This window comes from Pyrgilauda ruficollis, unplaced genomic scaffold (assembly GCF_017590135.1).
Source record: "Pyrgilauda ruficollis isolate IOZ18807 unplaced genomic scaffold, ASM1759013v1 scaffold21, whole genome shotgun sequence".
Taxonomy (NCBI): Eukaryota; Metazoa; Chordata; class Aves; order Passeriformes; family Passeridae; genus Pyrgilauda; species Pyrgilauda ruficollis.
In genome coordinates, this window is record NW_024520318.1 from 7,027,243 (window position 1) to 7,050,872 (window position 23,630).

Consider the following 23,630-nt stretch of genomic DNA (forward strand, 5'->3'; position numbering starts at 1 on the left):
CTGAGGAATTGCCCCCAAAGAAGTGTTTTGCCAAAGTTCTATCTTCCTTAAAAATTTCCTTTGACTTGTCAGTAATTTATACAAAGGAAGTCTGTTCACAGTCCTTGTAGTGCAAGAAGGATGAGAGTAGAATACGGTTTCATTTCAATGAAAATTAGAAAAGTTGTGTGGTTCTTTCTTCATTATACGTGCACATAAGTGAATTATGTTTGTATGTGCTTTCAGTGGTTCTTAATACTTTCATTTCCAGGTATATTCTAGGGCAAATGACCAAGAACCTTGTGGCTGGTGGCTGGCAAAAGTTCGAATGATGAAAGGAGAGGTAAATTATTTTAAAACTTACTGATTTCATGCTTTCATGTGAAATACAGTAAATAGAAGTTCTTTGTAATGAAAAAGCTTTGAATGAAGTACTACAAAAACATGACAAAAGAGAATTATAAGTTGTGACCACCTTGGAATGACCTTTGCTGCATTGCACAGCAGAGGGTCATGCCCTCAGAGCTGAGCAAGTGACTTCCATTATCTGCAGTTTAATTGCTTGAAGGACTGAAGGCATGCACAAGGACAGGATTTCTGACAAACCTGTTTTGTGTATTAAACTTGGTGCTGAAAATGAGGTAAAGCACCTGTGGTTAAAAGCTGTTTGTCATCTGTAAATTAGGCCTGACTATTGCTGAGGGTGGCTGTGGGTTGGTTTTTGTGTGTATGTTTTTACTGAGTGTAGTGGAAGGACACTGCTTGTTTTGTTTTTAGATGTGTCAAGTTTTTATTTTACTATAAATAGATGGTTGTTTGCAGCTGCCAAGTAACTTGCAGATTCAGACAATTGAGCATATAGAGGTGTGGCAGTGTTTGACCCAGTCTCATTAAAGCTTTATTTTGTGAAATGCCAGCAAGAGAATTGAACTTCATAGTGGGGAGAGTCCTGTGTTTTGATGCTTTTGTTGTATCAGATTCCTAAAACAAAAGGAAACGGTATTGAGAAAAAATAATTGTCCAATTTCTAGTATTGTTTAAAAGCTGTTAACAAATACCAGCTTTTGTTGAGCTCTGTAAGGGCAAGGTGGTAGTAAAGACCTACCAGAGGAAGATTCTGTGTGTTGATCCATGTGAATAAACAGCTCATTAAGAAATCAAGATAAAAGGAGGCAAACTGATTTAAATGATAGTTTGTCATTTGTAGCTAGTAGGCTTTCTTAAATGTCACAGAAATTTGAAATTTTTATATTAGTTAGCTTGCTGTGCTGTTTATTTTCAGAAAAAAGTCATAGAAGTAAAATTTTTTACTAGTTTTTAATTTCCTAGATTTTACAGGCAAAAAAGTTTTTCACCCTGATTGTCAAATCAGTTATTTTAGGGAATTGTCCCTGGAAAGAACCTCACAGTTCATGTTGGCTTCTTTGTACAGTCTTTAACACTGTTCTATATTTAGATTTTTTCTGTAAGGTTAATAGTAAATTCACAAACAACCCATGTGTCCAAGAATTTGTTGCTTCTGATTGTTCTGATATCCAGAGTTATCTTTAACTATAGAAGTTGAGTTTTTAGAGCATGTAGTGGTAGATCTCTTAAATTCAGTTGCAGTTTAGCATTTATTGTTCCTTATTATTACTTGAGGTAGTAATGATACATTGATACATTTCAAAGCAGCTTTGTATAATTTGGATGATACTTAAAACTTGTAATTAGAAAAAAGTGTGTCATTGAGAGAGTGATTTCCTTTTTATGGATATTGAGCAAATTGTGTTGAGATAAATAGATCCCAGTTTGGAGGGAGGAAGAGAGAGAGAATGTACTGCTGCACCCCTAAATTGCACCTAGGTGGAAGGGAGGAGAGGAGAAGAATCCCTAGCAAGAGCCAGGCTGCAGGGATGCTGTGCACAAAGCTTCTTTAAAGTTGCATGTGTTGGGTGGAAGTGTAGGAGTAGATTATTGGTAACTTAAATCTTCTTAGCTCTCTTGCCCTCCTAAATTTGGCAGCGTGTTTCAAAAAGATGGAGTTTCTGTATTGATTTTGATCTTACATGATTCCCAGGTAGCTTGCCCATTAAATCAGTGGATTCACCTTGTTTGTTTTAGTGTTGCAGAGTAGATATTTCTGTGAAGAAGTGTTCTCTGATACGTTTTAGAATTAGAGCTCCAGTAAACATTTTGGGTTTCAGAACTTGAATTGAACTGGTGAAAGTATTTGAAAGAGATGGGCATGAGAAAAATCGATCCAAGATGCTATTGTGGGGGACTGGAGACTATGCTGATAACAATGCCCTGACTTCAGTAAAGGAGCACAGGGATGCTGAAATATATCCAGGCTCATTTGTGTAGAAATATCTTATTGTTCAGGACTTTGTTTATGTATTCATATTTTGTGCTTCCTTGCTGGTGCTGGTAATTTTACTGTGTCTTTGTTGTTCCTTACTGAAGTTCTTATTTTAAAAAAAAACTCTCCCAGTTTTATGTCATTGAATACGCTGCTTGTGATGCCACTTACAATGAAATTGTCACTTACGAGCGACTGCGACCTGTGAATCAGAACAAAACTGTCAAAAAGAACACCTTCTTCAAGTGCACAGTGGATGTTCCTGAAGACCTGAGAGATGCGTGAGTAGCTCTGCACACTTCAAGAAGGCTTTCACTTTATGGAAAGGGGAAGCAGAAGCTCACTTGGCTTCTGTTTTAGAGGCTGATTTACAGGTCCATGAAGAGCCTTAAGGGTGATTAGGGCTAAGGTAGCTCATTTAGAAGCTGCTGACTGGGACCCCTGCTGAGCTTTCGGGGTGGGGACAGAAGGGAAGTTCTTAGGTGGGAACTCAGTGCCTGTACAGGTGATGCACTTCACAGTGGGCCTGTTACTGAGGCTTTCCAGGTAACCCTGCTGCCATAGAATCTGCAGAGAAACTGGAGCCATGTTGAGGAGAATGGGAACTTTCCTTTTTCTGAACAGTCTTTGCCATAAACTCCTGAATGTTCTTGGTCTGATTATCTCATTACGTGTTCAGTTTTGATGCATATTGTTGAAATAACAATAATTTTGTCTCCTTAGGTGTGCTAATGAAAATGCACATAAAGATTTCAAGAAAGCTGTGGGAGCATGTCGAATTTTTTATCATGCTGAAACTGCTCAACTAATAATACTGGTAAGTAATTGTTTCTATATAAATGTTCTATGAATTACCAGTTTATTATTTATAAGAAATACATAGCTAGCTGTATGTGTATATGGAAAATGGTTTAATTTGTCAAGCTATGTAAATTGTGAGAGATTTTGTGTAAGTAGATGTATTTAATCTTTGGGTGTAAGGCCTCCAATGTATACAGCCTAAATTTAGGAGCAGCTTTGAGTCTCATTGTTTGTATGACTTTTGTCATTCTCATCTGAGTTCTGTTTCACTGATTTTAGCAGGTGGCTCAGTGGTCAATGATCTCCCTCCACTGTGGAGCAATAGCTTTCCCCTCATGCTGTATTACACTGTGCAGTTTGACCCACAGCTGCATTTCCCTGTGCAGACCTGCACCGGCTCAGTGTAGCCATTAAGGAATTGTTCATTTAGATGCCTCTGTGGTGGTTTTCTTACTACACAGGGTTGTCCCAGCTTTAGTTTTTCTTCATAACTCCATTTACTCAGTATTATTACTGAGCATATATTACTCAGCTTGAACGTCACTATGCAGGATTGTGTTGTCCTTGATTATTTCCTTACCTCTCTTAGTCGCACACACAGTGACAAGTATGTATATGGTAGAAAGATTTGTTTGGGCAGCATCAAGGGGAAAGGGTTACTGTGTAATTCAGCAGTAAAGTCTTTAATATAAAACATGGTGTGATTGAGAACCAGTAGTTGTTGTTGGTGCTGAATATCTCATGCTTTGTTTCGAGGAAGGACAGTGTTTATGTAACTTCTGGAAATTGAGGTCATGTGTATTGACTTCGTTTCAATAGGTTCCTGATTTATCCTTTAAATGTGCATTTGCTTACAAAGCCAAAACTTTGGTTCCCTCTCTCCTGTAGTCTGCCAGTGAAGCAACAGTGAAGAGAGTGAACATTCTCAGTGACATGCACCTGCGCAGCATTCGCACCAAGCTCATGCTGATGTCAAGAAATGAGGAAGCTACAAAACACTTGGAGGTAAAGCCACAGCTTGTTGCTCTTGTTGCTTGAAACTGAGCTCAGAGCAGTGCATTACAGTGAGTGCAGATGGATGAGTCTGTCTTTGTTTTCCCTTCAGTGCACAAAGCAGCTTGCTGCAGCATTTCATGAGGAGTTTGTAGTCCGAGAAGATTTAATGGGACTTGCTATAGGAACGCATGGCAGTAACATACAACAAGCCAGAAAGGTTCCAGGAGTTACAACCATTGAGCTTGAGGAAGATACCGGTACTTTCAGAATCTATGGAGAGGTAAGTGGGAACTTTATATGAATCCTTGGAGCATTTCACTCTGTATCTGCTTTTAGACTGGTGAGAGCTGTACCCAGAATACACCTCCTGAGTTTTTGTGTGTCTTTGTGCATGTTGACCTGCAGCAGCTTCTACTGTATTTATTTAATATTCAAGCCTTTGTTGCAGTGGTGACCTCCATAAGGTCTGTTCTGTCCTAATCACTCCATTTTGCTGTGTATCCTGGGTCAACCTGAGAGAAGTATCACTTCCTACTATTTTACCTGATCATGGGTTTGTTTGGGTTTCTTTTCTCCCTCAGAACCTTATTGGTTCTCCTCCTCCCCCCATCCACCTTTTGTGTGTGTTTTACTGTGTGGTGTCTGCTCCTCTGACCTATCCAGCTGCGTTAAAGCCTGTATCTACTGCTTCTAACTCTTGTATTTTGTCAATTTAATGCTGGCTTTTGCAGAACAATGATTGGCTCCAAGTTGATTCCATTTGTGTGACTCTTCTGAATCTCACAACTGCCTTGAAATATAGTTGGTCCTTGGACCAAAACAAGGATCCATTCAGGAAGCAGAAGGCTAGTGACAAAAATGCCACTGTCACTAGGGCTCTGTCAGAAAATATTTTGAGGGTTTTTATCCCTTGTCCCGAACTCTACAGGTGTGACTGAGTCTCTGATGTTAACATGTCTGAAAATCTGTGGTTGTGTCCTGTTTCAGGAATCTGAGGTCTTGAATTCTGCTCCGTCTGTGTCAGGAGTAGTGTCAAAGGTTCAGATGAAGTTGATCCTGTGGAGAGGAGGTCAAACTTCTGTACTTTGCAGTATCTCTGAAATAGTCCTTTTTTTGGAAACCTTTTTTGGATACCTAGGGTATCAGGCTGGCAGCAGATCCTTCTTTCAATTCCTACTGCCAGTAAATTACATCTCAGTTCCTGAGGAAGAATGGGACAAGTTTAAATGCAGTGAATGTCCAGTGTATTCCAGTTTTGATCTCCTTCATGTGAATGATGTGATGCTGGAACTTGTGGAAAGGTTATGACTGTCACCAGCCTCTTACAGAGGGTCACACCAATGATTATAAATACCAGATGCCCCCTAATAAAAATGCCTTTAGGCACATCCAGCCTTGTCCTTCGTAGAAGTGATAAGTGCTTCTAAAAATGCCAGGCAGCTTAACTATTCCACATGATAAGGTTTTCAGCATCTGGCTACACTTTCCTATTCTTTTTGCCTCTCTTCAGCTGCAGTGGGCAGCCAGCCAGGCCCCAATGGCTGAATGCACAGGCAGACAGTTTCAGGCTGAGATGTGTGGGTGTAGTGAACCAGTTGTTGACATAGCAGTCATGGTCTGAAGGTTTCCCGTAGCTGTTGTTTTGCATACAAATAAAAGTTTATTGCTCAGGGCCAGGCTCTCTGAGGGAAGAAACATGAAGAGAAGTTTTAAAGACTATTGGAAACCTCTGTGGATAGAAGAAATCTAAACTGTATGGCATGCTGTTCATGCATTTATCCCTGTCTGGTCAAGGCCATTTTGGTTTCAAGACCCTTTCCTTGTTGCCTGAACTTCTGATTGTGATGCCTGTACAGATCGCAGGCCCGTGAACTTGTTTGGACAGTGTTGCTTAGACTACTTATGAAAACCTGTGCTTCCCAGAGAGAGAGAGCTGTGTCAGAAATAGAGAAGTTTCTCTTAGACCTTCATTACTGTTAAAATGGAATTGCAGTCAATTCTCATGCAATTCTTAACACTGGTAGGTATAATGCTGAGTTTAGAAAAATATCCTGCATTTAATTGTTCTATTACACGCTTTGGTAGCATGGACATGTCTTGATTGTTTGGGCTGCTGTGAGAAGTAATGAGAGCATCAGTGGACATGTAGGCTGCAAATCAGAATTAACAAAGGTAGTTGCTGGTGGCTGGAATCCTGCAAGGTCTTCAATCCATGTTCTGCTACAAGGAACTGAGAATACCTTGTCTGAGTTACACAGGTTGTACTCACATAAAAATCTTGAGTGCCCATGACAAGTGTAGAGAGGCTTATGGGTGCACTGGAGAGCTGCAGCTCTGGCAGTTGTATATTTTCTTGTCCTGACTCTGCTTCTGTAAATGCATTCACAGTTCCTTCGTCTTTTTTTGGGAAGGAGTTGATAAACATACCTGAGGCAGGAACTCTTTGCTTAATTGTCTCTTTGTAGAATTCATTGAGGATGAAGAATTGCTAGTGTGTTTTAAGTTTTTATCATTTGAGCAGTTGCTCTGGAAATACAGCATAAATTCTGCTCCTCACAGTGGCTTCCTGTTCATCTGTTTCTTGTGCTTGATCACTGCTTTCATTATCTTGAAATCCAATTTGGCCATGTTTCCTTTGCCGTCATTTTGACCTCTGCCAGAAGTAGAGGTTTATACATTTTCTTCTTCTAAGATTTGCCTGATTTGATTAAAAGGTGCAGGAGCTGGTGGTGCTCTCATTTCACGTGTTGCCTAAAAATGACAGATGAAGGGGCTTAGGCATTAGTGTAAAATGGAAATTGTGCTCTTAAGCTGTTGTTACTGACGAGATGCTGATATTCTTTCCTTAATTCTACACTTCTGCTGTTGCTAATTTGAAGCCTTGTTTCTTGTTTCAGCATCTCAGTTAACTCAGTTGATTTTCGTCATTTAACAATAAAGCTGCAAGAGAGCATTTACAGGAGTTCTCCCAGTAACCAGAGCCACTGTCCTGGCTTGGAAAGCATTGTAGATGAACTGTGGCCAGAAACCAGCATTCTGGAAAGAGAGTGCCCTGGTTGTAAAATCACTTATGGTGTTTGCTCAAAGCCCCATCCAACCTGGCCTTTGAACTCTTCCAGGGATGGGGGATCCATTTTGATATCTCAAAACATCTTGAAATAACATGAAAAAAATGTTTTATTTGTTACCGATGCTTTGCTTTTCTACTGAATTTGTCTCTGGGCATTTCACTCAATTATTCCGTTATTATTTAGTTGAAAATTAGATTAATCTTGTCTTTATTCTTTTCTTTTCACAAATAAGTTTATTTGGAAGACTGGCAACTGTTGCTACAAGGTTTTGTTCTTAACATTCTGTATTCACAAATAAATTTGATTTCTTTAAATTTATTTCCAGACTGCTGATGCAGTAAAAAAGGCCAGAAGTTACTTGGAATTTGTGGAGGATTTTATTCAAGTTCCCAGAAACCTTGTTGGTATGTAATACTGCTAAAATTTGAAAAGTTGGGAAAAGGGAGCCTAATTATAACTTTGCAGAGAGGATTTAGGTGCCAGTACAATATTTGATTTCTCCATTTCAGTAGAAAGTGATTAATCTTTTAAAACTATATGTATCTGAATTATTATGAAATTGGATATATTTATGCTGCATAATACTTTATCAGGATTTTAGCACTTAAACTGACTTGATTATAGACTTGTACCACCTAATTTAATGGTAATATTTGAAGTTCAGATTCTAGTAAAAAAACACACTCTACTGAATTGGCTTCTTAAAAGCTAAATTCCAAAGTTTAATCTGGGAATTCTCCAGCTGAGTTGCAAGAATGACACGAGACAGTTCTCCTCTACTGCTCCCTCCTGGGTTGAAGTTTGTCACAGGTGGTGGTTGGATGCTGGTGAGCTCCTGTATAAATCAGCAGTGCTCATAGGTCTCGGCCTCAGTCTCAAAATAAATGTTTTTCCATGTTGCAGCTTTATGAAGGTGTAGCATAGTCTGGTAGGTTCTGTACTGAAAATCACCTGAAGGTGTGAGGTTAATTGTGTTCCACTCGAAGACACAAACCGTCTTCCCCTAGTCCAGTCTTCACAGGGAACATTTTTCCTCTTCCCTCGTTCTCCTTCCTTTATCCTGCTTTTTACTGAAGTCTGGCAGCTCCCTGCTCCCCATGCCCAGCTTGTGGGCAGTGTGGGCATGGAGGCAGTGTTAAAGTTGGAGGTGTTGTACCTGATTGAACAGCTTGGATTATCCAGAGAAGTTAAAACCCAGGTTTTAACCTGCTGTGGTTTGGGGCTTGGAGCCTGCATATTATAAATAACAGCATTTAAATAATTCATGTGCAAACTCCCATAACTTAGACTTTCAAGGTTTTAGAACTTGACCAGAAACTCTTGTGCCATTTTACTCTTGGTTTGGTTCTATTGGAAGCCTGTGTGCAGTGGTGATCTTCATCACTGCTTGTCATTCTGCTTATAGAGAGAGTTTAATTTTAATGGTTTTTACCCATTTTTTCTGACAGAGTGTGGGGTATTCTTTGGGGATTTCATGTATAAAATACCAATAAACATGTTAAAATACTTTGACTGTGGGTGCAAAATTAACCATTCTTGCCCTCTGAAGGAAAAGTTATTGGAAAAAATGGAAAAGTGATTCAGGAGATTGTAGACAAGTCTGGAGTCGTCAGGGTGAGAATTGAAGGAGACAATGAAAATAAGCTGCCTCGTGAAGATGTAAGTACTTCATTCTTTCCTGCTGTCACTAGGTTTGTTTTCAAACCCAGTTTTATTTTACAATCTGTGGATATAGAGACCATTAGTTCTAAACTGGCATCTTGCAGTAGATTGTATATAAAATAATTCAAGGAAGGTTTTTGCTGCTGAAGTAAGAGGTTTTTGGTTGGTTTTTTTTCCTCTTTCTCCTACATGCACTTGGGCTATATAACTAATTTGGGATTGTTAGTGTTAAAAGTATCCACATACTTTAAATAGATAAGAACAAAAGGGATAAGCTTGTAAAGGTGCTTGGTCTTAAAAGTTCGTTTAATGAACCACCTTCTTGGTAAACTGTGGATGCTTCTATACACCTGTTGTGCTAAACTACACCCAGCATGTGTTGCATGGATATGAACACGGGATGTCAGGTTACCTCAGCTCCAGAACAGGTTGTTGGGAAAGCTGGACAGTCTGAAGCCATTGCTGTCACCCCAGCTTGAGCTATTTCTAGATGTCTTTGCAACCAAAGGCTCAGTTGCTGCCTTTGTTTAGCTCGCTTCGGTAACTTAAAACAGATCTCTTTATATAATTTAAACAGCATTATTTCAGTGATAATGTTCTCCCTGATAAAAAGCTTTGATACTTTGTTCCTGTAGGGAATGGTACCATTTGTATTTGTTGGTACTAAAGAAAGCATTGGGAATGTCCAAGTTCTGTTGGAATATCACATCGCATATCTAAAGGTGAGTGAGTGTGTTTTGGGAGAGAGAATCTGTAGAGGAAACTTGGGTTGAAGTATTTTTGAGCAACTTTGGTGGTATTTGCAGTTATTAAACTATTCCTCTGTATATCAGGATTTAAAGCTTGGTGCCTTGAGCCCACCCTTTGCCCATGGGTATCATGGGCCTGTAAATACCTTGTCATGTTTACTTAGTGCTTTTGGGGTTCAAAGAATCAGACTGTAAAGAACGGAGCTTTTAAGGGACTTTTGGGAACTAACACAGAATTTTTTGTCTGTGTTTGAGTTCTGCTGTTGTCAGGTTAATGCTTTGTAGTGGAAGGATGGAATTTCTAATAGAACACCAGTAATACAGTGTGGTATTAGAACAATTACCTGTTTAATCTGTTTAGACTGGGTTGTTTTGTGATGTTAACAGAGATTATGAGTTTGCATTGTGTTCTCTCATCAGTTTGCTTTTTTTTTTCCTAAATTTTACTGGAAAAATTTGCTGAACAGTAATTAACAAAGGTAGTAATAGTCTTAAAGCTAAGATTTCTGCATAGTGGTGAAAGTTTTTAGATCTCTTCTGAAACTCAGGGATAACTCATCTTGAATTTCATTATTTGTAGTCACCTGCCAGGTGGTGTTGATTCTCCCAGAGGAATGATTATTTTCAGTGTGACTGGGTGGGGGATGGTGTTTTGTGAGGGACATTTGTCAGCAGTCTTTTCCATGGTTTTTGTTTCGTTGTACGTAGGAGGTAGAACAACTAAGACTGGAACGGCTCCAGATCGATGAACAGCTGCGGCAGATTGGGATGGGCTTCAGGCCCTCCTCTGCTCGAGTTCCTGAGAAGGAGAAGGGTTACACCACTGACGAGAGCACCCTCTCCTCAGTGCAAGGCTCCAGGTCCTACAGCGGGCGGGGCAGGGGCCGCAGGGGCCCCAATTACACCTCTGGTTACGGTGAGTGCCCTTGGGCAAGGCCTCAGGATACCTTGGAACTCAAAACTGTCTTTGGATTTCTTTGTCTTCAGTGTATTTGGGTGAAGATAAGAGTTGGAAATTCAGAATTGCTGTTTTATTTTGTTCATAGTTCAAAACACCTCGTTAGATTTGCGGTCTTGATGTTAAGTTTAAAACTGAAAAAATTACCAAACTGAGCTCTGAAAACACCTTGTTCTTCCATGCTAGTTACTTAGCAAGTGACATCATAAAAGCTGGGAAGAGAGCTACAGGTGCTTTTCAGGAGACAAAAATTTTAAAAATAATCTGAAATGAGCATTATTTGTTTTGGCTGAGGAGAAAAATTGCTTGTCTGTGATCATGGCCATCTTACCACTGTATTTCTGAAAAGTGAATCAAAATTATTAAAATGGAGACAGCACAAAATCCTGTGGGTTTTATAATTTGGTCAGGAACTAACTGGATTTAGTTTTCAGGTGAGGTATTCTGATGCATTTCTCAATTAAAAAGCACTGTTCAGTTCCTGACAGGTGTGCACATCCCCACCTTGTCCAAATGGAGATACTGCATTTCTTATAAAAGACATGTTTCACAAAGAAGAGCAATGCTGTTTTTTCAATACAGTAAATTACTCTGGATATCTACATGTAGTTCATTTCTGTTAAAAAATCAGACACCTTTTGGGTTTTACAGTCTGTCCCTGGCTATAGCTTCCTGGATCATGCCAGGTGTTAGTTGTGTTGATTCTGATGATGATGTTTATAACTTCATTTTTTATTATTTCTCAGTGAGCTGACTGAACTGTAAGGAAACTTGTTCACTTTGCTTATACAGACACACTGTGATTTGGAAAACTTAAAGTATTTTTTTTCCTCCCAAAATGGCAAGCATCGCATTTAAGCCATATGGGTCTAAAACTTTATATTCCAGACTGGGTAATAGGGGGAGTTCCTGGATACCTAAAATGAAGAGTAGGTGTTGGGTTTTCAGGTAGTAAAAATCTCTGTGGGTTTGGGTACTCAGAGATGGCCGGGTGTTACAGATGCTCTTTTATATAAACAGTGAAATTGTTCAAGCAGCATTACAGCATCCAGAAGGGGTTGCTTAGCAACAGCCATGGCTATAAGGTGGCAAAGTTGTCCTTGGGAATTTCAGAGAAGTTGCCTAGAAACTGCACCAAATGCCTGCAGTGTGTAGACAAAGAGAGGAAACCCTGCTAAATCCTTGGTTTATCTGTGTACAGAAATTACAGATTTGGTGATCTTTCAGCCATTATTTCACATGTTACTACAAACAAACTTAAACTGAGACTCTCACTTAAGTAACTTCTGATCTATATTTTATGTGCTCATGTATTTTTATATATGAGTATATATAAACATTAAAATATATCTATGATTGTATACTTGTGTGTGTATTAGTGTTTTTATTTATATGCATTTATGCATTCTATTGTTTTTAAAAATAACATATATAACCAACTGTGCTGGCTGGAATAGTTCTGTGAGGATATAAAACCAGAATATAATCCCCAAATTCATATTAATTTCCAATTTTCTTTTCCTTCTCATACAAGGTACAAACTCTGAGCTCTCTAATCCCTCTGAAACAGAATCTGAGAGAAAAGATGAACTTAGTGACTGGTCCTTGGCAGGAGAAGATGACAGGGAGAGCAGGCACCAACGTGACAACAGACGACGTCCTGGGGGACGAGGACGTAGCGTGTCTGGAGGTCGTGGGCGTGGGGGACCTCGTGGTGGAAAGTCATCCATTAGCTCTGGTACTGTGTTCCAAATGGGTTTTGAGAGTTTCTTCCTTGCAATTTTCTGTGTAACCTCTTACTCTTAAAATACTCCATTCTTACATTATGATCTTAGTAACTTGGGATTTCAATGCAGTTGTGTGCTAGCTGAGTCATACAGATGTTTTAGGTTTTTGTTTATTTTCTTTCCACAGTGATCTTAATTTCCTTCCTTAACTGCTCACAAATAATAACGTTGTTAGCAAAGTTGGTAAATCTTTGGCGTGTTGTCTATGGCTACCTTTTGAGGTAAGCTTATGTTTAGATACAGAATGAAAGAGGAAATCATTGACTGGAAGTTAGGTTTTATCAGAATCTGTGCTAATACAACACTGGAAGTGTCACACAACCACAAAGTGTAAGATGTGTTTTATATACTTAACAGTTTTGAGTACACGGTCTCTAAATGTCGCCTTGGAAATCTTTGTGGTTAAATAGTGCAAGTGCAGGTTGGGCTGTTATGGTGCCCCAAATTGTTACTGTTGGGTTAGAGTCAGAGGATCCAGTTTGACATCGAATAATTCAGCTCTGTGTGTTACACCTTGCCTTAAGGTTGCTTTGTAGTTTGAAACTTTCAGCCACAGCTGTAAGTCAGCCTGGAAATGGTTACATGTCTCTAGAGTATCTTAGGTGGACACTTTCTGTTTGTTTAGTGCTTAAAGACCCGGACAGCAACCCGTACAGCTTGCTGGATAACACGGAGTCAGACCAGACTGTGGACACGGACGCCAGCGAGTCCCACCACAGCAGCAACCGCCGCAGGAGGTCACGCCGGCGAAGGACTGATGAAGATGCTGTTCTTATGGATGGGATGACAGAGTCTGATACAGCTTCTGTTAATGAGAATGGTTTAGGTATGTAAATGGTTGGATGGTAGTCCCAGAGCAAGCTAAGAAATAAATGTGTTGTCCCTGTAAGTGTAGTGAAGCCCTTGTTTGTTTTTGTAAGTGACAAATCGTTGTTCTGTTCAAGGTTGCTGTCTGATTAAAGAAAGACTCCCTCCGTGGCAGTGCCATGGAATCTTCTGTTTACTGAGCTCCACTAGCCTTTTCATGTGCATTTTTTTTGTAAAAATTGTCTGATGGAGACACCAAAGACTTGACTTGTTGTTTCCCATTGCACTGCTGCTTTGATAGAAACAGTACTGTGAGATCCACATTCTGTTTTGTCCTTGGTAACCTCAGTCTTGGTGTGGGAAAGCTCCTTAAGTAGCTGTTAGTTTGTCTCTACCCAGCTTCTACTTAAGAACTTTCCTTCAGTAAATTCTTTGGATACTCACTGGGACGAGAATACAATTGTTGCTTAATGTAGAAAAAAAACCCCTGGGTTATGTTGCTAAAATTTGACATATGGTTACTTAATAAATGAAATCTGAGGTCATTAAGCATGTGCCTAAATGTTTTAATGAACCAAGAACAAAAAGTAAAATCTAGCTTTTGTGTTATTGTGTATGCTTTCAGTATAAAATTTTCTTTTAGCTTTTCTGTCTTACTTAGTCTCTGTCTTTAACAGAAGCCATTTTAATTGCCCCATGCTGAAACTGCTGAAGAATTTATTTATTTTATGATCAGAAATAGTTCATTATAAACTTTGCAATTGCAGATGATAGTGACAAAAAACCCCAGCGACGCAATCGTAGCCGCAGGCGTCGCTTCAGGGGTCAGGCAGAAGATAGACAGCCAGGTAATTCGAGTGGAGTTGTGGGTAATCTCAGGTCAAAAGCATGAGAGAATGTTGTGTCTGCTGTTTTACATAGAGCTGCATAATATCAAAAGGTTACTCAATAACTAATAAGACTACTAGATAAAGATCAAAGACATTTCTTCTACTAGGAAAACTTCTAAAATCTGTCTAATGAAACTAATTGATGTCTAACTTTTTGCTTGGACATACGAGTTACGCTTCTGATCCAGTTCTCACTGAAGTCAATGGCCAAAGGGCTGTTGAGTTCTGTGGTCCAGGATCACGACAAACATGAAGGTTCATGGTCTGCACTCACTGCATCTGTGCGCTTGCACTGACTGGGACACAACCTTTTCAGCACTGGCTGAGCAGCAGTGTTGGAGGGGCAGGATGTGGGTCCTGGCAGAGCTCAGTGAGGGAACTCGGGTGGGGTTTGCCAGCCCCACACCTGCATCACACTGCTGCTCTCAGTCCTTGGCTGTTGGGAATAGTTTAAGTCATCTGCAAATTGAGGGTGGGAAGGAGGAGGAATTTAAGTGAAATTGCATGTTTCCAATTTTTTGTTGTTGTGGCTTGTTGCATTTCTTTTGTGTGTACTAACACTTGAAATGTTAAAGGTGAACTGGCTAATTATCAGTACAATGCCCTGTTTAGAAAATGCTTGTACATACATGGCACAGGGTAGTAACAGAAGGTCTTCTAGATTGACAGGTTCAAAATTTCACCCATATTTGTCTTTCTTGTATCTGTGGTGCTCATACAACATTTGATTAAGAAGAAAAAAGTTGTTTTATTGTGCTAAATCTTAGGGGAAGGAAAAAATCAAACACCCCAGCCTCCTAAAAAACCTCAAACTCACACATTTCTTCTCAACATTCCAGTTTTTGTAGCAGTGATTTGTAAAGGGGCAGAAAAAGTGAAAAGGATTTCAGCTTTTACTTCTAAGAAACTTAGCCAGCAATGTAAAGGAATGTTAGTAATTTCTAGAAAAACATGGGAATTCTTTTAAATCTTCAGTATTCTAAGAAGATAACAAAATCTCCCAAACAAGATTTCTCTGATGTCTTTGGTAAAATGCTGTAATAATGTAAAGTCTTCATAAATACTTAGTAAATGTGAGTGAAATTAAGACAGAAGGAACTCTTCCCTTCTTCCCCGCCAATGCCAACGACTGTATTTCAGTCACTTAGCTGTATCATTTAATTTACATTGCTGTATGTAAATTATGGTGCCTTATTCACAGAGGAATATTAAGAATGCACTGTGTGCATGAAACATGCTTCCTGTTTACTAATATTAGAGGCATTGGGTTCAAAACCTCATTTTAAAGAAAAAGCACTTGTGCAGAAATTCCTTTGGCCTTCACAGTTCAGGAAGGACCCATTTGTAACAAGTCCAGTTACTGTAACAGATTAATAATCTGTTGTAGTTCCCAGTCTGATTTGTATTTCATGCCCAGTCATTCCTAAATCCAGAAGAACAGCTCTCCTGATACACTAAATGTAAATGACTGTACAGTTCAGTAGGTAATGCTTGCCAACCCTAATGAGCTCAGACATACAAGCGTGTATCTGAAGTTGCAATACTTTGTATTGTAAGGGTAGAACTGAGTCTTGGTGTGGTTACAGGAGGGCAGGATCAGACAAAAGCAGGCTACAGAACATGTGTTGAGGTGGTAAGGAGAGGTCAGAGGAGCCCTGGCTGTCCCCAGTGAGTGCAGCTGTACTGGCACAGGCACAGCTGTGCTGCCCCCGGGCTGGGCTGGCTCCGGCAGCACCGCCTGTGTCCACACAGCCCACAGCAGCCACAGCCGAGCCAGGGCACAGGGCTGCTGGCACAGTGCTGCTGGCACTATGAGTACCTCAGGGAGGGCCAGTTCCCTCCTCAGTCACTTTGTGATGTACCAAAGATTTGATGCCACATCATCCTAAGTGATTCCAGGCTCTGACCTGCCCCCGTTCTGGGCACTGTTCAAGTGTCTTCATTTCATTTCATTAGTGTGAAATTCTTCACTACTCAGCTCATAAAACCCCAGTGACACACACACAGTCTGCAGTTCAAAGAGCTGCAGCCAAATCTATTCAAACTTAGTACAGAGAGCCCTTCTCCAGTAAATTCTGCAATTGGACCAAAATTGGTTTTATTAAGAGTCCACCTTCAGATCATTGTTACCACTGATTTTACTGAAATTGTTTTTAACAGAAACAAATTGATCCTTGCTGTGTGGTTGATAACCTGTAAGTGTGAAGGCCTTTTGTGAGATGTCTCCCAGTTAGAGCATAACTTGTGCAGAAAAGACATGAAGGTTCATGCTGAATTGACTGCTGATGTGAGCATCACTGTGATTTTTTTCCTTGAACAGTAACAGTAGCTGATTATATATCACGAGCTGAATCTCAGAGTAGACAGAGAAACCCTCCAAAGGAGACAGTAGCCAAAACCAAGAAAGAAACGGTAAGATTTTTTTAATGTGCATTTCCTTTTTTCTCCTCCCTTGCAGCAGAACAGTAAAGGCATGAAGGCTTTAGATAGCTCATCATTTGACTACACGTGCATTTGATTTCAAGAACAAATCATTAAAAGCAAAAAGGGCCCAGAGTAAAGAGAACTGACAACAATTTGTTGTCTGTTGTTGCAGATTTTAGGGACCAAATTAAGTCCGTACACATTTTTGAAATATTATATTTAGTAATGTTGCATTATGCAATAAAATGTGAAAATTGCTCGTGGTAAGTCTTGAGAACTATTCCCTAAAGCATTTTAGGGGTAGAGGATACTATGTGGCATTTTTAGTGACTTGTATAAACTATTTCAGAAGGAATTAATTTTACAAAGATTGTATGGTTTTGATCCTTTTTCCTTAAAGGATCAGAGGGGCATTACATTATCCTGATAAACAATCACAGCTGAATAAAGCAGAATTTCTTCACTTCTAAAGTGCCAATGTATTGCCACAACTTAGGTAAAAAAGATCCATTAGCAGAATGTCATCTTGCTACTTCAAAAGGGGTGTAAAGCTCAGTTTTTCAGTAAGCTCCTTCACGGGCTTAGACAAATAGAAATAAATAAGCATTCTGGGGGTGTGCAGTCCTGGGGTTACGTTGGCATGTTTTCCTCAAAGTGGCAGATACAGAAATATACCATAAACCACAAGGTAAGTGATCAAATGCTTCAAGGGGCAGGATACAGGCAGGAACACAAGAGATGTTCCCTCTTGCAAAGCTGCTGTGTGAGCTAGAGAGAATCTGAGATTGCACTCTGTATTGTTATGTTTTTAATACTCCCCTCTTCTTGTTTTTGCAAGGCAAAAGACGCGATTGACGAAAACAGCCCTTCTGAAAAGGCAGTGAATGGTCCTGCCACCACCTCCGGGGATGAGCCTTCTAAACTACAGCACAGCCCTGATGAAAAGAAAGTCACTGTTCAGGAGGATGGAAATAATCAGGAAGAAGCAGTGCTGAATGGTGTTTCATAAACTGAAGTTCCTAGTTTACAGTTCTTTTACATTACATTTAAAATAGTGCTTGTATAAGCTTGCCAAAGATAGAATATGGATCGCCAGTCTTGACACCGCACTTTCAGTTCCTCCATTTTGGAATACAGAAAGGGGAGGGATCCTGGAGAAATCATATGTTAAACATACTTTGACACCTACTGTGTTATAAATATATCATCAGATGTGCCTTGAGATAGTATATGTAACATTTAAATAAACAAAATTGCTGGCTATAGGAAATGTTATTTTGTTTTCAAAATACGGCAAAGATGTGAGGGGGATCCCTAACATAATACTCTTTATGAAAGCATTAGCTGCTTTTGTTACATTTTTAATAATATGCAACCACTTCTTCACCTGAGGAATACTAGAAAGAAATGCAGTCTAAAATATTTTGCACTGAAATGTAATTTCTCCATTAGTTTAGTCTGGAAACTGGTCTGTTTTAATACATGTTTTTTAAATGCTGTATGTAGAGGAAAAATCTGCAGACCACTGGAATGCATTTGTTAAATTCTCATAATCTGCAGGGATACTGGGTGACATTGGCAGTGACTGTTCTACATTGAGGCTTTGTTTGGTTTATTTATTAAACTGTACAGTATTTAAAAATCAAACATAGCTTTAGTTAACACTAAGCTGAATTAGTCATGTCCATTAAGACATAACCTGAACTACTGAAAAGATCAATTTCCAGAAAGTTTATTCTGTATAAACTACATATGTTAGTCCTTAGTAGAGTATTTTTATTTTTGTTTTTGGTTGTTTGATGTGCAATATGTTTTTTTTGTATGCTGGTAGTAAAAGAAAATAAACTTTGATCTTCCATCTGTTGACTGTTTCTATCAGAAATTTAAATTACTATTGACTTTAAGGTTTTCAAGCTGTTAACTAACAATGGAAACCTACTTGTGAGGCAAGCTTGAACCTTGAACTCTTTTTCATAAGTTTCTAACATGCTGATCTTCCTTTTGTTAAGGCAGTGGTGTCAAACACCAGTGAACAAGTCTAAAACCAGACTCCTTACCTTGGAGAATTGCATAACCTGACTAACATATATAGGCATTAATGCAGATGTAGTTTTTGATTAGTTAAAGCATGGCACACCCCTGCATCTTTCAGCTACATGAGCCTTCCTGGCTCACAAAACAGGTGTGGAAAATCATCTGGGTAGCAAGGAGGTGTAAGAAATCAGAGCAAAGGGCTGTGTTGAAGTTGTACTGACTGAATGAAAAAAATTGTCTTGCCTGATTTTGTCAGAAGGATAAAACCAAGAGTTCCTTCTCAGCAGCTCTGCCTGCCAGAGCTGCAGCCAAGCTGGCCCAAGCAGCAACCTGTGTGTGCACTTTGTCATGGGACTGCAGTGTTGGACACTCAGCAACAACACACCCAGTTAAAAGCTGTAACTGAAATGTGCACAAGTATCTCAGCTGATGCGGCAGGCACAGGAGTGGAGAAAATTTAAAAAACGAGTTATGTAATAAGTTGGTAGTGTTTGGCTGGGAAGTACTTAGGTACAGAAACATTCTGCACATGGCTTGGCCTGTGCTGACTCCAGAGATCCAGCTGTCCTTCACCCTGCTTTGAATTCTGTAGCAGAGCAAAATTACTGCCTTTCTGGGGAGGTTGTAATGTTAAGGGTTACTGTGGTAATCCTTCCTGAACAGCCCAGAACTCATCCACAGCAATGCTGTGGAACAGCAGGCAGCACTCACAGGATGAGATGCTTCCAGCAGCACTCAAAGTCCAGGTTCTGGCAGTAGTGGAAGCTTTCAGCCCCACTGTGTTTATGCCCAGGTGGGCATTAACTCCCAGAGGAGCTGTGCAGTGTTTTGCAGAGTGGCAGGAGCACTGGGAAGATTCTTGGAGTATGACAGAGCTCTCTGGCCCCAGCTGAGACCCTCACGAGCTGCTGGGTGTGAAAAGCTCTACAGAGCACAAATCCAGCTCAGGTATCAGCAACTGATGTAAAGAGCTCCTGTTTCCCAATCACCATAAATGCAAACCTCACTGTGTGAGCTCTGGCTTTGTAGAGTACAATAATGTGTAAAACTACAGGACTTCTATTACAAATACTGAATTTATTAAATGCTATTAAAACCTGTCAAAACTAAAAGTTACTAAAAAAATCTGGGATGTTCCAGATCCATCAGTAACACTTAACCAACCTTGTTTTTCACAAGGCAAGGACAAGGGAGTACATTGTTTCCTGTACTTTATTTCTCCAGGCAGAGACAACCACACATCTCTCCCAGTTCCTCCTGTCCAATAAATCCTCTTGGTTTTTCCACCCCATTCCCAAACAGGTTCAGTGTGCTAATTTTAGCAGATGGAAAAGCAGCAGCGTGAACTTTAAACAGGGCCAGTTGAACAGAAATGAGGTGACAGCACACGAGCCTACCTGTGCCTGGTAACACACACTGGCCACACCAAGTCACTGCTCTCAAGCACTGAAAATATTTGAGTCGCAGATTTTGCTGTTTAACAAAGAACAGCTATGAAAAAAATCTTTAAGCTTCACTCCCTCATGTATTTCCAAAAAAAATGACCAAGTTGGGAGGGAAGTGCCTCCCTGGATTTGTATTTCCAGCTTCATTTATATTAAGTCAAAGACTGACATTAGAACTTTTCTTAAGCCATTTATCAAAAATAATCATTTGCAGGGACAAACCCTCTGAATGAGTGATTTTCTTTCTCATTCATTTTTTAGCTTGGTCTTCTAGTAGATCCTTAGCTTCATTGATTTTGGCAGCTACATATGGAGATCCACCTAGAAGAAAGAGAACCTCAAATCAGATGAAAAAAACCCAACATTTGTCTCCTGTGTTGATAATAATGCCAGAGGATACAGGAAGAAAGAGTGTGGTCTTTCTGCCAGTTGTAGAACAAACTGGGAATGACTGCAGGCACTGAGTTCAGTCACTGCAGGAGCTTGGTGTCAGACCACCCATTCCTGTTAGATGCTTTTATTTTCCTGGAGTGTTTTTTCCCTCCAGTTTTATCAGTCATAAATGAATTGGTTACCACAGACTTAGCACAGTTGTGGTGAGTACAGGTCTGCAGATAACCCTGCCCAGCTAAAGTGCTGCTGTACCAAGGGACCAGTTCAGTTCTCAAACAAGGCAAAAAATTGCTCAGGGAGACTGAGACAGAGCCCACAGTGAAATGCACCAACGCTGTAAAGCCATGAGGGACAATGACTCTGTTGGTAGCATATATACCATTAACTGCACTATAATGTTTTACTTGAAGATTATTTCAACTTGTTTAGGTCATGTACAACACCAAATGCTATTTTTAGCTCCTGCATATGCTCAGTAAGGTTCATTTTGAAGGTAACTTTCATTTGATAATACCTATGAAAGGCATATCCTCATGGATTATTTTGGATTTTGGTGCATAGAAGGAATTCAACAATCATTTTAAAGGAAGCCATTTTACCTTTTAAGCAATGATTAAGAAGTTAAATGTCAAACACCAACACATGATTCTGACTCACTGAATTTAGAATAGATATAGATGCCCTGAGTTACTAACTTTGAGTATAACTAGATTCTAAGCCTTCAGAGTACCACTAACAGGAATATTTCATAATTTAATGTCTCCAGCAGCTGTGGAAGGCTCAGGATTTCCCATTTATGGGAACTCCTAAGGCATTCCCATGAACTCAAACTCTCAAGTGGTATGTAAAACACACAAGGGTACTCTGGGTTTTCATCTAAAATTAAGGCAATTTTAAGTCTCATTTTAACAAATCACATTCTACCGTGGTATTCACAGAAGACAGAGCAGCTAACAAACTGACCTGCTGAACCTGTCTGCTTGCTTTTAAAACATCACACACAAAAATATGCTCTAGACCCACGTGGATTAAGGCACCCTAAGATTTCTCTTCGCTCAGTTTTCTGTGGGTTTTTTAGCAGTTGAGGTGGTTATGTATCACTGACTTCCTCCCTACACAATTCTATTCATCTGTGTTAAAAACATGTATTAATTCATCAACAGGACTTAATTTCCTTACCTTTATCTGGATGATTCAGAAGCATGATCCGTCTATGAGCTTCTCTAATTTTATTTCTGTTTGCTGTAGGGCTTTGAAAGAGAGAAAAAAACTGACTTAAGGAACCCTCATGAAATTCCCCAGATCATCAAAAGGTGTCTGAGAACAAGTGAGCACTCTGCCTTACCACAAATTCTCTAGCTAACATGTTTCTCTTTTCCTGCTACTGATATGTGGTGTCTAAATCCTGGAGAGGCTTTCTAGGGCTCTTCCAAAACACTGAATGCTGACAAAGACATGCTACAGCAGTCTAATGGGTCATCCACACAGTTCAAAAGAAACACAACTACGTTGTCACTGTTTTTTTTGGAAAACTTCCTAAAGGCTGCTAGACACAAAAAAAAAAAACAAAAAAAAAAAACCTGCTTGATTTATTAAGGTAAAAAAAACTTCCAGAACTCCAAAAAAAACCTCACAGTTGAAAGTTCTTATTTGGTAGATTTGTGTATTTGGCCTCAACTGCTTTGTCAGGGATTGCCACCACAGTCAGATCTACAACGTTCCAGAAGTGAGGAATTTAATCCAGATCCAAGAAGTGGGTTTGCAGCACCTTCACTCTGCATCCACCTGGAACTCCTCAGTGCTGACAGGAACCACAAGGTACCATCAGAATTGTGTTCCTCACACCAAATGAACCCCAAGGCTCCCTGAAATGACTTATTTGGACCACGTGTGGCTCTGGAATGCTGTTCACCTTTCATTTCTGATCAATTTCCTTTACCTCACTCCTAGTATTAAAGCTGCTTCTCGTTTAGTCATTTTGGGTTCAAATCCACCTCTGTAATAACCACCACTGAAGGCCTGAAAGAAAAAAAACTTATTAGTTTAAAACACACTAATTTCTAAGTATCAGTTAAAACAACTCATTATTGCTTTAGTAGCTGCTGAGCTTTTAGTCTGTAAAAATAGCAAAACTTCACTTGTAAGAGGAAATTCAGTTGAAGTAGAGAATCATTATTTAAATAATTACTTAAACTGGCCCAAACAAGTTCTCTATTAATCAGTCACCACCAGAACTGCTGCAATTAATTGTTGTAACTAACAAAGCACAGGAGAAAATACAGCAATGCTATACAGAGACAACAGTCTGCAAGTTATTTCACCAAGTAAAGTTTTAAATAAAAATACTTACAGATTTTGGTAGGTTGTGAAGGGCTTGTTTTACCTGTGGCTCCATTTGCTTCAAAGCCTTTACTGCATAGCGACCTTAAAGAGAGCAGCGTCGACTGAGATTAAATATAGCTCCTTGAACAAACATCTACCAAGTCAGTGCAACTGGGAACTTGTGGACGACAGCGTGGAATGAACTTTTTTTGGGAGATGAAATAGTAAGCACTTTGATCTTTTGTTTCACTCCAGCCACTAACACAGGCTCTCCCGAAAGAGCGCCCGGTAGCAGCGATTAAACTACCTTGCGAGCAGCCCCGAGGCACTGCCCAGCAGCACGGGGCGCGCAGAGCGCCGGGTGCAGAGTCCGCCCGTCCCCCACACACCTGCGAATCCGGCTGCCGCTATGGCCAGGCCGACCGCCACCATCGTGCTGGCCTGCATGGGAACGAACACACACGGCGTTTGTTACCGCAGCACAAGGGCACAAGCTCGGACACGCCGCCACCAGCCTAGCGGCGCGGCGGGCGTGACACGCACGGCGCCCGCGGGGACCCCCGAGCTGCGGGCAACGGGGGGATCCCGGCCCCTCGCGTTCACCGCGGGGCCCAGAGCGGAGCCAGCGGCCTCTGCGGGGCCCTCGCTCCGCGGCCAAGGCCGAGGCGGGCCCTCGGCAGCCGGCGGGCGGGCACCGGCACCCCTCACTCACCATGTCCGCCCGAGCGCGGCCCGGCCCGGCCCGCACCCACCGGCCCGCCGCAAACCGCGGCCGCTGCCGTAAAGCGCGGGGCGGGAACGGCGCCGGGACCGCCCCGGGTACGGGCGGGGCCTGAGGGAACGGGGCGGGGACAGGGCCTGAGGGGCGGGGACAAGGACAGAGGGGCGGGGACAAAGACTGAGGGGCGGGACAGGGCCTGAGGGGCGGACAGGGACAGAGGGGCGGATTTTTATTGTCCTCTCTTGTTTGG

At 40.6% G+C, this 23,630-nt stretch overlaps 2 protein-coding genes across 3 annotated transcripts in view; one reads left to right on the forward strand and one right to left on the reverse strand.

Moving 5' to 3' along the window:
• FXR1 (FMR1 autosomal homolog 1) overlaps positions 1-18,323 on the forward strand; it is a 33,087-nt gene extending 14,764 nt beyond the window's left edge. Inside the window, exons 4-17 of one of the 2 annotated variants that reach the window (XM_041467962.1) lie at positions 251-322; positions 2,453-2,601; positions 3,044-3,137; positions 4,010-4,126; positions 4,227-4,397; positions 7,514-7,592; positions 8,738-8,847; positions 9,486-9,572; positions 10,308-10,515; positions 12,092-12,295; positions 12,970-13,170; positions 13,919-13,999; positions 16,362-16,453; positions 17,304-18,323. In XM_041467962.1, the coding sequence (XP_041323896.1) occupies positions 251-322; positions 2,453-2,601; positions 3,044-3,137; positions 4,010-4,126; positions 4,227-4,397; positions 7,514-7,592; positions 8,738-8,847; positions 9,486-9,572; positions 10,308-10,515; positions 12,092-12,295; positions 12,970-13,170; positions 13,919-13,999; positions 16,362-16,453; positions 17,304-17,474 (1,836 nt within the window). In that variant the 3' untranslated portion in view covers positions 17,475-18,323. The remainder of the gene's footprint in view (positions 1-250; positions 323-2,452; positions 2,602-3,043; positions 3,138-4,009; positions 4,127-4,226; positions 4,398-7,513; positions 7,593-8,737; positions 8,848-9,485; positions 9,573-10,307; positions 10,516-12,091; positions 12,296-12,969; positions 13,171-13,918; positions 14,000-16,361; positions 16,454-17,303) is intronic. The other variant, XM_041467963.1, reaches the window with a different exon arrangement.
• Positions 18,324-20,072: 1,749 nt separating this feature from the next.
• Positions 20,073-23,488, reverse strand: DNAJC19 (DnaJ heat shock protein family (Hsp40) member C19). Its single transcript, XM_041467964.1, has 6 exons — positions 23,372-23,488; positions 23,049-23,100; positions 22,688-22,761; positions 22,277-22,356; positions 21,517-21,587; positions 20,073-20,265 (listed from the first exon to the last, which is right to left on the reverse strand). The coding sequence occupies exons 1-6, from the start codon at positions 23,372-23,374 to the stop codon at positions 20,195-20,197; spliced, it is 351 nt and encodes a 116-aa protein (XP_041323898.1). The 5' UTR covers positions 23,375-23,488; the 3' UTR covers positions 20,073-20,194.
• Between the last annotated feature and the right edge of the window lie 142 nt (positions 23,489-23,630).

What these genes read in the sequence shown, in the direction of transcription:
- DNAJC19 (XM_041467964.1), bottom strand. An exon ending in AGCGGCAGCCGGATTCGCAG is followed by an intron (nt 22,762 to 23,048) that starts GTGTGTGGGGGA and finishes GCTCTCTTTAAG; the next exon opens with GTCGCTATGCAGTAAAGGCT. An exon ending in TTCACAACCTACCAAAATCT is followed by an intron (nt 22,357 to 22,687) that starts GTAAGTATTTTT and finishes TTTTTCTTTCAG; the next exon opens with GCCTTCAGTGGTGGTTATTA.